Raw genomic sequence first — 12,890 nt, 5'->3', positions numbered from 1 at the left:
GTCTAAAGCGGTCCAACAGCACTGAGAAACACGCTAGAAACATTACGGTAAAATCAGGGTAGGGTAGCAGCAGAGAAACATCTATAACTTGCAGGACCCTCTGGGACCGGGGCTCATATTGCTATCAACAGCAGTTTGGCCGTGAATCACAGCAATGATAGCAGGCGAGTGTAGCCGTGTAAACTCAACCAGAGGATGAATTTCTGCACATATTTTTATACAAAAATGTGGCAGAACTCCCAGAGATGCAACATACAAGAGAAAGTTCGATCAGACTCTGAAATCGGCTCCTTTAACTGGTCAGGACTTGTTCTGCCGCTGGAGAAATTAAGACAACCAGAAGTGGATTTCACCGTTCATGTTCGGAAGTAAACCAGTCACACTTTATACCAAACCAACCTACTCAAAACCTTATATAAAAAAAAAAAAAAAGACAACTTTCCACCAATAAATCTTAATAATTTTATTGTCTTTGTTCTCATGATTTTACAAATATGATACTTCTGCAATTCAACTGTAACTGTGCAACACAATGGCATAATGGACTGTTGAACTTGACGTCCCGACGGACACCTGTGACTCCAGGAGGCTGTGAATCCTGCAGACCAAAGGCTTACATGTGACATTTTATTCTTTAGTGTCATCCTTGGAGTGTTCAAGGTGTCAAGCTTTGCGGCTAATCCCGACTTATTTTTCTGTCCCGCCTGTCGTTTGTCCACAGGATTCACCAGCAGCTTGAACACACACAAGATATTCCACCAACGTTGTAAGGAGGGGGATAAAGTCAAGGATGGAGGAAGCTGGGTATCGCCCCATTGGCTTCTTTCCTCCCTGACGGGTCAGAGAGCGACTCCTCGGACGTGGGCTTGAAGTGAAGTTGTACAGTCTCTTTGGATGAGGCTGGTGGTACCCGGTCGGCGCTGCAGGGCTGCTTGTCTGTTTGGAAATGAGTGATCTTGCCACGCAAGTTTTTTTTGGGACACCAGCACAGATAAGAACAATGGCATGCAAGACTCACATACAGACCCACTGGTTATTTCTTCTTTTTTTTTTTCTTCAATAGAAAATAAAGACTCTGACACAAGGACAAGCACTGAGCCCTGGCAAACACCCCACGGCCAAGCGGTTTAAACTATATAAAGGACGAATGACACCTTTTTTTTTTTCTTCTTAAAGTATAATCGGGGCTTGCAACAGTTAAAATCATGTCAACACAACAGCTGGCTTCTTTTCATAGTCAATAAGCCCCATTAAGAGGACATAATACATCTCACATTTATATTATTTCTTCTTCTATACCTTGTTTTTATTACAAATGTATGTGCTTTTCATTTAAAACAACTTGGGGGAGAAAAAAAAAAGAAACAGAAGATTTTGCATTTTAACAACGATCCACCCAAGTCCAGCCAATTTATTGCAAATGAAGTGATAACCTCTGAACAGCAACACACACTTCAATATGGCACAAGCATCTTAGACATGACCTAAACGCATCGCCGTCAGTGTTGCGGGTGAATATCAAAAACCAAACCACAATATATTTTAAAATATTAAAACAGTAATCATCAGTAAAGCAGAAAAGAAAAGTGTTGTTTTGTTTTTTTTTAAAAAATCCTTTGTTAAAACATGCAGTCTGCTGCTCTGCGAGCCAAAAAACTCTGGACCTTGTGGTAAAAAATAAAGGAAAAAAGTCTGATTCGCTTCTGTTACTCAAGCGCTGCACTTCAAAATCCAGATCCTTGTGCAGTCAAGTATCCTCACTTCCTCACTGAGGGCTGGATGACCATTCCTTCACCTGAAGGTTGCTTGCAAAGCCAAGCATGTAGTGCCTAAACCCCTTTGAGTCAACCCGACTGTGCGAAAGTAACATTTATTCAAATAAACTTTGCATAAAATGAGCAGAAATCTGATTTTGAAGCACTCGCAGGGATTTCTGTAAGCTTACATGTGTCCTTTCTGACCCGCCTGTAGCGCCGTGCGTCACTTTAAGACATCAGATGTGCTTTTCTTGCTCAGCTTTGGCACCATCCCTGCTGAGGTACCTGACCGCCAAACCCCCCCCCCCATCCCTCCCACTGAGGATTACTGTTGTCTGTTGAGAAAAAAAAACAAAAACTACACATGAAGGCATTTTCCTCCAGCCCTTTTTCCAAGGCTGCCGCTGCTAACCGTTAGCCGAATCCCTCTCCCAGCAGCCACCACCTCACCATTTCTCCCACTACAAATAAATATAGTTTAAAATAAGGGCAAACTGGTAAAACAACAAGAAAAGTCAAATGAACGTAGTGGCTTCATAATGTAACGCAAAACTCTGAAAGTAACAAATCCATCACCGTCCGCTGCTCGGTCAAAGAAAGAAAGAAATATTACAGGGAAGGATATATCTAGAGTAGTGGTTGTTTTACAATGTCGAGAGAATGACATCAGTTTGTCACGTCCTTATAAACGGCTTCCCTCCGTCTCCTGTCCCTCTTCGCCCGGAGGTGATCATGCTCCGTCTGATCAAAGTCTGAGACCTTTAACCCTTGGCTCCCCTCTCCCTCCCCCGCTCCCGTCCCTCCCGCTCACAGGAGGGGGAGTGTTGTTCAGTCGGCGTAGTGCATGATGGACTCGACGTAGTTGCCGGGGAAGAGGCCGGTGGTCCCGTTCATCACGCCCTCGTACCAGCCATCGTCGTTCTTCTTGATCACGTAGATGATGGCGCCCTCCTGGAACGACAGCTCGTCCTCTTTGTCGCGGGTGTAGTCATAGATGGCCACCACTGACGGGAAACGGATACATAAATAACTACCTGCTGTGCGGCAGGAACTTCAAAGTGTTTAAAGAAGCTTTTGGGGCTTTAACATAGCAGCTCTTATGCATTTAAAATGTCTGCAAAGTACTGGATTTATTCTTTTAAAAGAAATCCCCTTAAATCACAACCTGAACATGCTAGTTTAAGTATCTGTGAAGATCCTGAGGACTGTTTTTGGGGGTATTTGCCCCTCATATGGTCTCCAAAGGCTAATTGATCTCAGGGGAAGGGTTGGACGAAGACTGATTTATAGACCTTAGCTGGTGGCCGTTGGGCTCCTTCTAGGGGTGCCATGAAGAATCTTCTGTTGTCTACAGATTTACAGATTGAACTTTGAGTTTTGGTTGTAAATGATGGATTGATATCATTAAAAGGAAACTATCATATCTCCAGTTTTCCATGGTCCATCGATTTCAAACAAAAGCCAGCAGCAGCTGCAGATGACATAGAAGATGCCATGTGATCCGATCACACCTGGGTGATCACAGATAAAGACAATGTTTACACTGCGTCGTCTGTACATGGCGAGGCTGACAGAGGCTGTCACGTGAGAGACACGTGTCATAAAAGTGAAACAGAAATCTGAGGCAGAAGCCAGCATATACTGGTCATTGTGATGGCCAGACCAATGGCCAGACCAATGGCCAAACCAATGACCAGACCAATGACCAGACCAATGGCCAGACCAATGGCCAAACCAATGGCCAGACCAATGACCAGACCAATGGCCAAACCAATGGCCAGACCAATGGCCAGACCAATGGCCAGACCAATGGCCAAACCAATGGCCAAACCAATGGCCAGACCAATGGCCACACATGTAAAGGCGGTAAAAGCACCAACACATTTTCAGTTATTTAGTTTTCTTCATATTTAAACTTAGTTGAAATGCTTTAGTTCCTTTTGTTGGCGCGCACATTCAGGAGCCACTGTGTTTTCAACTGTTTGTGTTTTGGCTTAACCTTATGTTTCCTTTTACCGGTGCTGAAGGGATTAGCTTGGGCACTTGGGGGGGGGGGGGCAGGAGTGTGCACAGGAGGGAAGTCGGTGAGCAAGAAGGGCAACGGGCCTTTAGGAAGACCTCATCTTCAGAGGAGCAGATCATAAGTTTAATTTAGTTTCTTTAAATGTTTGTTCATTTTTTCCACTTTTGAGTAGTTTGGGTTTTGTTTGTTAGTAGTTTTTTTTTTTAATGAATAATTAAACTAACCATTTGGTTAGTCTAGTTTGTCTAGCATGTTTAATATGTGTTACCCCATATGTTTTGTAAACTGGTCTGATCAGCCAGTATTTAAGTTCCCCTTTGTTTCTTGTTAGTTAGGTCAGTTGGTTTTTTGTTATGTTGATTCTGTCACCTAATCTGTTAGTTTAGTTATTTTAGGACTTTGATTTAGGTTTTTGCTTAGTTGACCTCTTTTAAAGGCCTAGTTCATTCATGTTATTTGGGCAAATAAAACCCTTTTCTTTTGAAGCCACCTGTGTTCCTCTTCCATTGCCACCTTGGTTCCTCATAGTCAGGTATCAGGCCTGTGTTGACAGCAGTTGGTTCAGAGGTAACACTGTCTCAACTTACCAACAGTAACCCTTGTGACATTTTTACAGCATGAAAACCAGGTGACCTGCTGCTTGCTGTCGGCCTCACTGCAAAGTTCAGCTCTGAAACCCTCCCAGTTTTTTTTTTTTTTGTTTTTTTTTACATTGAAAGACCAAATAAAACCTGAGAAATGATCCATCCATCCATCCATCCATCCATCCATCCATCTTCTGCCGTTTATCTAGGGTCGGGTCGCGGGGACAGCAGTCTAAGCAGGGAAGCCCAGACTTCCCTCTCCCCAGCCACATTTGCCAACTCTGTTGGGGGGGATCCCGAGGTGTTCCCAGGCCAGTCGAGAGATATAATTCCTCCTGCGTGTCCTGGGTCTCCTCCCAGGGAGGCGTCCAGGAGGCATCCTAACCAGATGCACTAGCCACCTCAACTGATCCTTTAAATTTGACAAAATATGTATCTGGGTATAAAAGTGGGATGGACGGATGCTGTGTTTCTTATAGGATATTCTTCATTTGTTGTCAGTTTACTAAAAGAGAAATCTTTTTTTCACCAACTTGGAAATGATTATTTGTCTATTTTTGACCTAATACGGTAAAGAAATAGGCTAAATAAAACCCCCTCTGGGGATTCTGCAGAGGTGTTACTTGGCATAAAAAATATGAGCACCAAAGGAAATTGGGGTTCTTCCTGGAACCAGGCCTGACAAGGCAGCTCGCCTTGGCACCAGGGGCTTGTTCAGGCCACTGGTTTGCCACCTTCCACTGGACTCGCCACCTGTTCAATTCTGAAAATTGCACTTCCTGAATAAGTGCAGTTGTACACGTTGATCTGTCCTTCCTGTCGTCTCCACCCCCAACCAGTTGAGGCAGATGGCTGCCCTCCCTGAGCAGGGTTCTGCCGGAGGTTTTCTTACTGTCAAAGGGGAGTTTTTTCCTTCCCACTGTCACCGCGTGCATGCTCAGGATGGGGGATTGGATAGAAGTCATGACTCGATGCAATCAGTTGGTTCCTATTATAGCATATGTATGAATTAGCTTGAAATGATGTGTATGTTGATTCGTGTATGTAAAGTGCCCTGTGACAACATTGTTGTGAAGTGGCGTTACACAAATAAAGATGAATTGAAGTTGAATTGAACTGTACGGAGGGATTCTGAGGGCGGTACAATGCAAGCTGAGCAGCACATGAAGGTGGGGACCCTGGATTGGTAATTCCCAGATATATAGGCCGACTATGAGGACATAAACTCTAATGGTGCCTGAGCTGGGCGAGGCCTCTACACTGTAATACAACTCCTGTAGAGCAGCTGGACTTTCTCATACTCCAGAGCTGCTCAGGAGGAGAAACATTGGCATTGAAATCTCATCCTGCCTTTAATCAGGAGCAGATTTTGTTGAATGGAGCACACTGATCGTTCAAATTGCTCAAATTTTGTATTGCCGTCTCTCAAAACCCTCCGCTTGCACTTAAAGAGCCTCTGCTTCCAAATCAACATGTTTCATTCCCTCTCACAACAACTTCCTGCTCTACAAATGCCCCTCTCTCGAGTTTGAGAAGGAGAATTTGATAAACAGAATAAAGAGTAAAAATCAGTGATTTCCACAACCTCATTTCTGCCCTTTCAGGAGTTTTCCTGGCAGCTCTGTCACAAGGACTCAACATTTGCTCTCATTTTTTTCGTTTAAGACCTACATTCATCTAAACTCGCTCTCAGACCTCAACATGAGCTCTTCGGTGCAAACCTTTCTCCAGGTAGCTGCGTGGTGCCCAGGGCGGGTCTTCCTCAGCGTACGGATCGCTGTACTCAACTACCGCCGACTCCTCTTCGTCCTCGTCGTCTTCATAGTCCTCAAGGGGCGGCGGAGGGGGTGTCGGCTCCTCAAACACGGGTTCTTCGGCAGGCGGAGGCGGGAGTGGCACGTCTGAGACTTGAAGTAGTTTTCAGGAGGGTGGGAAGATAAAAGACAACCAATTAGAGAGAAGGAGAAGCGCATAAAGACGACTGATGAGGCCATGATTATAAAAAAGAAGAGAACATGCTCATGCTGAACACAGTTGTGTTCAAAATCCCCCCAAACAACAACAACAACAAAACTATGACCAAACATGCAGAAAAAAAAAACAGAAAACATTCACAAAATGAATAAGAAAGAAGAAAAAATCCACAGCAACATGATCATTAACATTTCTTTTATCATGCTTCACATGCTCTCAACCATCAACATCTGCTGCCATGGAAACCAGCATCCATCTCCCATTCAGTGCTGATGTGCAGTCAGACATACACCCCTATAAAATGGGCTCTGAATGATTATCTGATTCACACCAACGTTCGTAAAACCTCCAATTACATCCTGAAACCTGCTTCCATCAGAGAAACAGGCAGTTTGGGGTTTTAGCATTAAACCCTCTTTGGGGTTTACTTTTGATCTGTTAAAACTTGGAAAAGTTTTTCATGACATAAAAAAAGTGCCAATTCAAGCTCTGGATGCAGACAGGACTGGATGTCCTGAACAGGACATGGAAATGATTTGGAAACATGTTGCATGTTCTAATGTTTAGCTCTTATCCTCTGATAAATCCTGACAAGCAGAACAATCATCGGGTCAAATAACAGCTCAACGAGGACTACACGTTTAACTGAAGACCTGCACAGAAACCTGAATGCGGAGGCAGCTGCTGCCCGACTCAGCTCATGTTGATGTGTGTAAAGACGGGTGGTGGTCATGCAGAGGGAGCGAGGAGCTAAAAGCCACTTACTAGTCTCCTGAACTCGGGCCACAAAGCCCATCAGCGGCAGCTGAGGAGTGATCTGCATGGAGGGGGGAGGGGGCGCGTGCGGGCCTGCTATCACCAAACAGTGTCAGTGCACAGAGATGGAGACACGACGACAGCAGAGACACGAGAGAACGTGGTTAGACTCCGACAGGAAGAATAGGAGCAGTTACAGAAAAATGACGACAGCAAAGCGAGAAGCAGAAAACTCAAAGCTTGTCGCAACGACAAGACGTTTTCTAACAGCATAATGGCTGAAAAACAAACAGAATTTATTAGAAATAGAAGAAAAAAGAAGGTGGTCATCGTTTCCCAGAACCCTGAGTTGGTTTATCCTGATAAACACATGAAAATATAAACATGTTTAAAACAACAAAGTCCTTCATGTTAGAAACGCTGGATCATCTTTGCTTCATTAAAAAATGATCGCAGCTCAGTTTTATGCAGATTTACACCAAAAGCACCACATTCTTTAAATACTGGTTTCCCATGTTTCCAGTAGCTTGATCCTTGGTCAACTGGGAGCTACAATACATTCAGAACCAGTCCAGAAACCACCAGTTTGCAGGACACAGGCCTGCTGTTATGCAGACGTTTACACAAACAAATATCTCATCGATCCAACTGAAATATTTTCTCAGGACGCTCCTCTGTACACTATGTTCATTTATGGAATTTATTATCTTGGATCATTTCATTATTTATTGAATTTCCCTTTGGGGATTAATAAAGTATTTTTTAATAAAGTATTTTTTTATTTTCACATTATTTTCATATTATATATATATATATATATATATATATATATATATATATATATATATATATGTATAATATCTCCTTTAGTGTTGGTCATCCAGCATGATTTAGATACATGAGTAGTTGAGAGCTGATTTACAACCACTGATCTGAGGCTGAAAGAGGTTTTAGCAGGAAAAAAATCCAGTCTTTACTGGTTTACCAGAAGGTTGTGTGATGGTGAACTGCATCCAACCCTGACATGCACATAAATGATACATTTAAAAGCCACAAAAACACAGTTTCCCTTTGCAACAAACATAATGCAGTCCACAGATGCAAAGTCAGAGTGGAAAAATCAGAAGAGGAGCTGCAACCGTTTCCAGTTCAGCGCCTCTGAGCACCACCTGCACACAACACTCAGCAACACGATCATGTTTCAGAAGGAAACTAGTCTCCTTTAGCAGATTTTCATGTGTTTTTATGAAAGGAAACGCTGGCTGTTGGCAAAGAATCAGAAGTTTTTGTTTCTCAGAGCGAAATCGTCACCACACATTCTCAACTTGTAAAAGTACGTTTGTAATAACATTGTTAGGACTTTGCTTGAACAACCAGCTCTGACCAACATGACTCCTTCAGCATAACAGGCTTGTTTATCTCTTGACACAGCCGGACTGAGTGTCAGCCATCAGCTGTGGAGCAGAAAGTAAAGTAGATCAGAGCGTCAGAGCCGCCGTATTGGATGTTAAAATCAATAATCCTGCTTCTGAAAAGATGAAGTGACTGGAATCCACTCTGACTGCAGGATCGCACAGAGTCTTCGTGTCAGATCAGGACCAGTCTCCTGCAGAGCTGTTGAAGTAAACGCTGCTGTAAAAACCCAGATGTTTGTCTTCTTTTAACAGTGAAAAGAGTTTTACACTCCAATAAAACCTTTTGTTACACCAGTTCACTTCTTCCCTCAGACATTAAACACGTTTCCACAGGTAGAAGACGTGGAAAAGTTTCATCAGAAACAGATTAGGGCTGTGACGATATGCTTTTGTCCATATTTATCTTTAATAATCTGTTATAGAGGTGGGAAAATCAAACTGAAAAATCCCGATATTCGATTTTTCGATTTCATTTTCCCACCTCTATAACAGATTATTAAAGATGAAGTCATCATCTGGTTTTGACCAAGTTGTTTGTTGCAAACGAAGCTCCAGATTTCAGTCTTTTAATCGTGACGCAGACATTGCTTCAATCCAGATATAGACTCCTAAGTAAAGACGGCGGGGTTGGCAGAAGGAGACGAACAAATGAAGCTACTGAAGAGCGAAGAAAGAGCAGGTGAAGACGGGAAATCCACAGAGAGGCTGATGTGAGATGACAGGAGACCAAAACCAAACAGAAGAGGTTTTAATAAGACATGAAGACTCTGATGATCTGTTCCCTTTGAAACCTGAAAGTCTGGAGAGAAGCTGGACGGACTCAGAACGTACAAAAAGTCGGCTTTAATTCACAGTGAGGCCGAGATTTATACAGCTGCCGGCAGAACAATACCTCAATACCTCGTTTTTTGTTTAAAATTTATAATAATAAAAGGGATTTAAGACTTTAAAATAAATGTTTATAAAGCAGCAATAAGACCAATGAAATGTCACTTAACTTTTTCTGTGACAACAGAGGACACTGCAGACCTGACATTAAAATAAACCAACTTTCTAAATCCTGACGAAGATGATGATCAAAGAAAATGACTAAATATAAACTGTTTAGTCCTGGATACTTAAAAAAAACACCTGGAAGACAAAGCCAGGGTAAATGAAGAGCGGCACCACAACGATGGGGTTGGGATTCGTCTTCTGTGTCTGTATTTCCAGTGTGAAAATGTCTCTGAGTAAAAGTGCAATGAAACAGAAAACTGCAGTTTTAACCCCGCCTGGACTGAAAAGTATCTGTTTATTTTTTATCCATCACATTCGAGCATCAAACCGATGTGTTTAATATGCAGAGTGTGCGGCGGTGTTTAAAGATTATGAGGCACCACATCGAGAAGTTTAGTTTGATTTTACCTTTTTAGGAGAAAAATAATCTCTGACTGGACTTTTCATTATTTTATTTTGTGCATTTTCCCTCGTCATGTGGGACAGAACTTAAAATAGAAAAATTAAACTACTTATTTTTCTAATGTAAATGTTTCTTTTATTTATCTATTTATTTTCCCTTACTTTATTTACAGGATCTGAACATCTGAACATCTAACTGAGTGGCCCTGCTCTGAGATGTCTACTGAGAAAAAAGATTTTAATAAACAGCTTGACTTCTAGAAAATAAAAGCACCATTAAAAAAAAAAAAAAGGATCAAATACTAAAAATAATGCTATCATTTCAATCATGAGTGGATCAGAGCAAGAAAAACAAAAAGGAGGCCAACAATCAGGACAAATCTAACGTCACACAGCTGTACCTTGGTTCTGGGCGAAGTGTGGACCCCCGTTAAGCTGGCTCTGGTTGTGGGCCATGTTGGGCTGACCAGTAACGGAGGAGGGGCGGCGGTAAGGCAGGGAGCCTCCCACCGGCTGGTTCGGGGGCTGCTGTGCTGGGCGGTTCATACTGTAGAACTGGGGGGCACCTGAGAGCAAACGACAGCAGGTGGCAGCAGAGTCATTTCACTGAGAGACGGATGGCAAGAGGCGGGCTCTGCTTTCCTTTACTGGCCTCAAACGTCACAGAAAATGGTTCAGCTTCAAGGAAATTCCTGTTTGGTCCGACGTTTAACACAGGCTTTCACTTCAACTCTTACTGACACATCCGTTTGTGTCAATTATTAAACTAAATATTTATTATATCTAGTTGAATTAGATAAAGAAACAGACCTGATAGGTCCTTTATTTGCCAAATAAATATGAAAATTCCCCATTTGTGTCGCCAAAAATATTCAATATGTCTATATTTTCTATATATATTCTATTCTATATATATATTATCTATATTTTCAAATAATTTAAACCCAAGCTTTGTTTAAAAAGACATCTCACTGCTTGTGAGAACTAACAAAAAAGCTTCCAAATATGTGAGAAACACAAAGTAATAAAGCCTTTTTTAAATAAAAAAATAACTTTTTGCTGACTGAAATTTACACCAGATCTATTTAATCTATTGTAAACATCTGGATTAAGCTTTTAAACGTCACGATGAGCATCACATGTCTACTGATAGCCACGACACGCAGCAACAGAAGAAAACCTGCACAACATAAAGGACAAAACACAGAACGCAGAGAAAGCAGTTCACCACACAACTCATGCATTATACATGAGGACAACATCATCAGACGCTGGCGGCTGATGAGACGCTGAGAGGGATGAAGAATGGAGGATTCAGCTGCAGAGGGATGATTGCAAGTCTGAGGCAGATAAGCTGCACAAATACCAAACAACAGACTTTGATTTAAATACACTGAAAAGACTAAATGAAGCAACTTTTCTACCTTTTGCTTTACAGTGTCAACATTGTTGTGGTCAAATTTCATCAGAGGTGGTCGTGTCTGATGGAAGGAACGGCTGCTGATGGTATCAGACGTACGGACGATCTGATTTTACCTGGTCAGAAGCAACAAGCTCTATTGTTGGACATTTCAAGGCAGATTACAACCTTGTGATCTCTAAAACTTGCCCAGGATCATCATTCCCTGCTTAGATAAACATCTAAAAGTTGCTCGGTGGAACTTCCTTGCAAATATTTTACATTAAGTTTAATAACAGTGAAATTAAACCATGATGTTTAATTTAAACCATTACCAGGCGCGGTCACATGACCCAGACGCGGTCACATGACCCAGACGTTGTCTCTGCTCCGTGTACGTTGTGATGACGAAACATCTTAAACCGTGTTTAAATCATATTTCAATACAGAATGAAATATTTTCACATTAAGACTTTATGTGTCGGGGAATTTTTTTTTGTGTCCGTTTCCATAGAAACCGAACAGATAGATTGACAGTTTACAGGCTGTTTCCTCCATCTATGGGCGCTCGCTGCTCTTTAACATGAGTTAAGTTGACCATTTAACTCTGATATATTACATTTATGATAAGCTTTCATTTTATTTCAGGTCTAAGGAGACGAGATTAAAGTCACTAAGCGAGGCTGTGATGACAGTCGTGTTTCTTAAAGCTGGAATCGATCATGAATTTTTATCTAATGTTATTTTCTTTTCCTATCTTGCTTTAATTTTAAATTATTTTCTAATGTTTCTGTGAAGCACTTTGAATCTCCCTGTTCTTGAATTGTCCTACATTAATAAACTTGCCCAATAACATATATTCATCTGCACCATTTGCTGCTTTCTACTTCACTGCAGAGACACATTTGTCACCATCTTTCATCACTTCAGCTTTGCCAAAAAAACAAACTGTTTTTTTTTTTCTTTCAGTCCTTAATAACTCCAAACTTGAACAAAAAGTTGATTATTTTTCAGGTTTTTAAATAAACGTTATCGTGATATTTCCAGCGTGGCTGTGACGTCAGACATCAGCTCAGAACGGATGTTTCTACAGGATCTCCCAGACAGAAACATGACGTCTTCAGGGACAATCTGTTATTTTATCTGAAACTCTGAACAGAAACTTTTTCATGGCAGAATCAGTTACCATGGTGATCAGCAGGTGAGCCGACTTCAGCTCTCCAAGTCACAGATCTGGCTTACATTCCTGTCTCTGTGGGCGTATGATGATAATTTTACATTAAAATGTCTCAAAGCTTTATTTATAAGGTTCAAGCAGTCGAGCGAAGCGCCAAAAGACGGAGGAAATTGCTGTTAAACCATAAACAAATCAATCCAACTGTCTCAGATGGGAAAAACTAAATCAAATCCTGATGTTCATCGTCTATTTTCCCCCGTTTTTGTTTTGAGGAAACTTTAAAAATGGAAAGTTTTTCTTCATTTAAGTTTATTTTCAGAAATGTTATTCTGAAAAGATGCCGACGGCGAAGCTGCTGCGGCAGAACGAGCGAGCAGCTTCCAGATGCAGGAATAACTGAGCTTCTT

The 12,890-nt window shown here is 41.7% G+C and overlaps 1 protein-coding gene across 4 annotated transcripts in view; it reads right to left on the bottom strand.

Moving 5' to 3' along the window:
* Positions 1–2,576: 2,576 nt before the first annotated feature.
* abi2b (abl-interactor 2b) overlaps positions 2,577–12,890 on the bottom strand; it is a 29,767-nt gene continuing 19,453 nt past the window's right edge. For 2 of the 4 annotated variants that reach the window (XM_079263713.1, XM_079263711.1), the window contains 4 exons: positions 10,309–10,473; positions 7,104–7,187; positions 6,086–6,271; positions 2,577–2,761 (listed from right to left, as the gene is read on the bottom strand). In XM_079263713.1, coding sequence (XP_079119839.1) covers positions 2,586–2,761; positions 6,086–6,271; positions 7,104–7,187; positions 10,309–10,473 — 611 coding nt within the window. In that variant the 3' untranslated portion in view covers positions 2,577–2,585. Of the gene's footprint in view, positions 2,762–6,085; positions 6,272–7,103; positions 7,191–10,308; positions 10,474–12,890 lie in introns of all 4 variants that reach the window. The other 2 variants (XM_079263710.1, XM_079263712.1) reach the window with 1 other exon arrangement.

This window comes from Telmatherina bonti, assembly GCF_933228915.1.
Source record: "Telmatherina bonti genome assembly, chromosome: 24".
NCBI classification, from domain to species: domain Eukaryota; kingdom Metazoa; phylum Chordata; class Actinopteri; order Atheriniformes; family Telmatherinidae; genus Telmatherina; species Telmatherina bonti.
The sequence above is the reverse complement of the archived record's forward strand: the minus strand, read 5'-3'. Positions and strand labels throughout refer to the sequence as shown.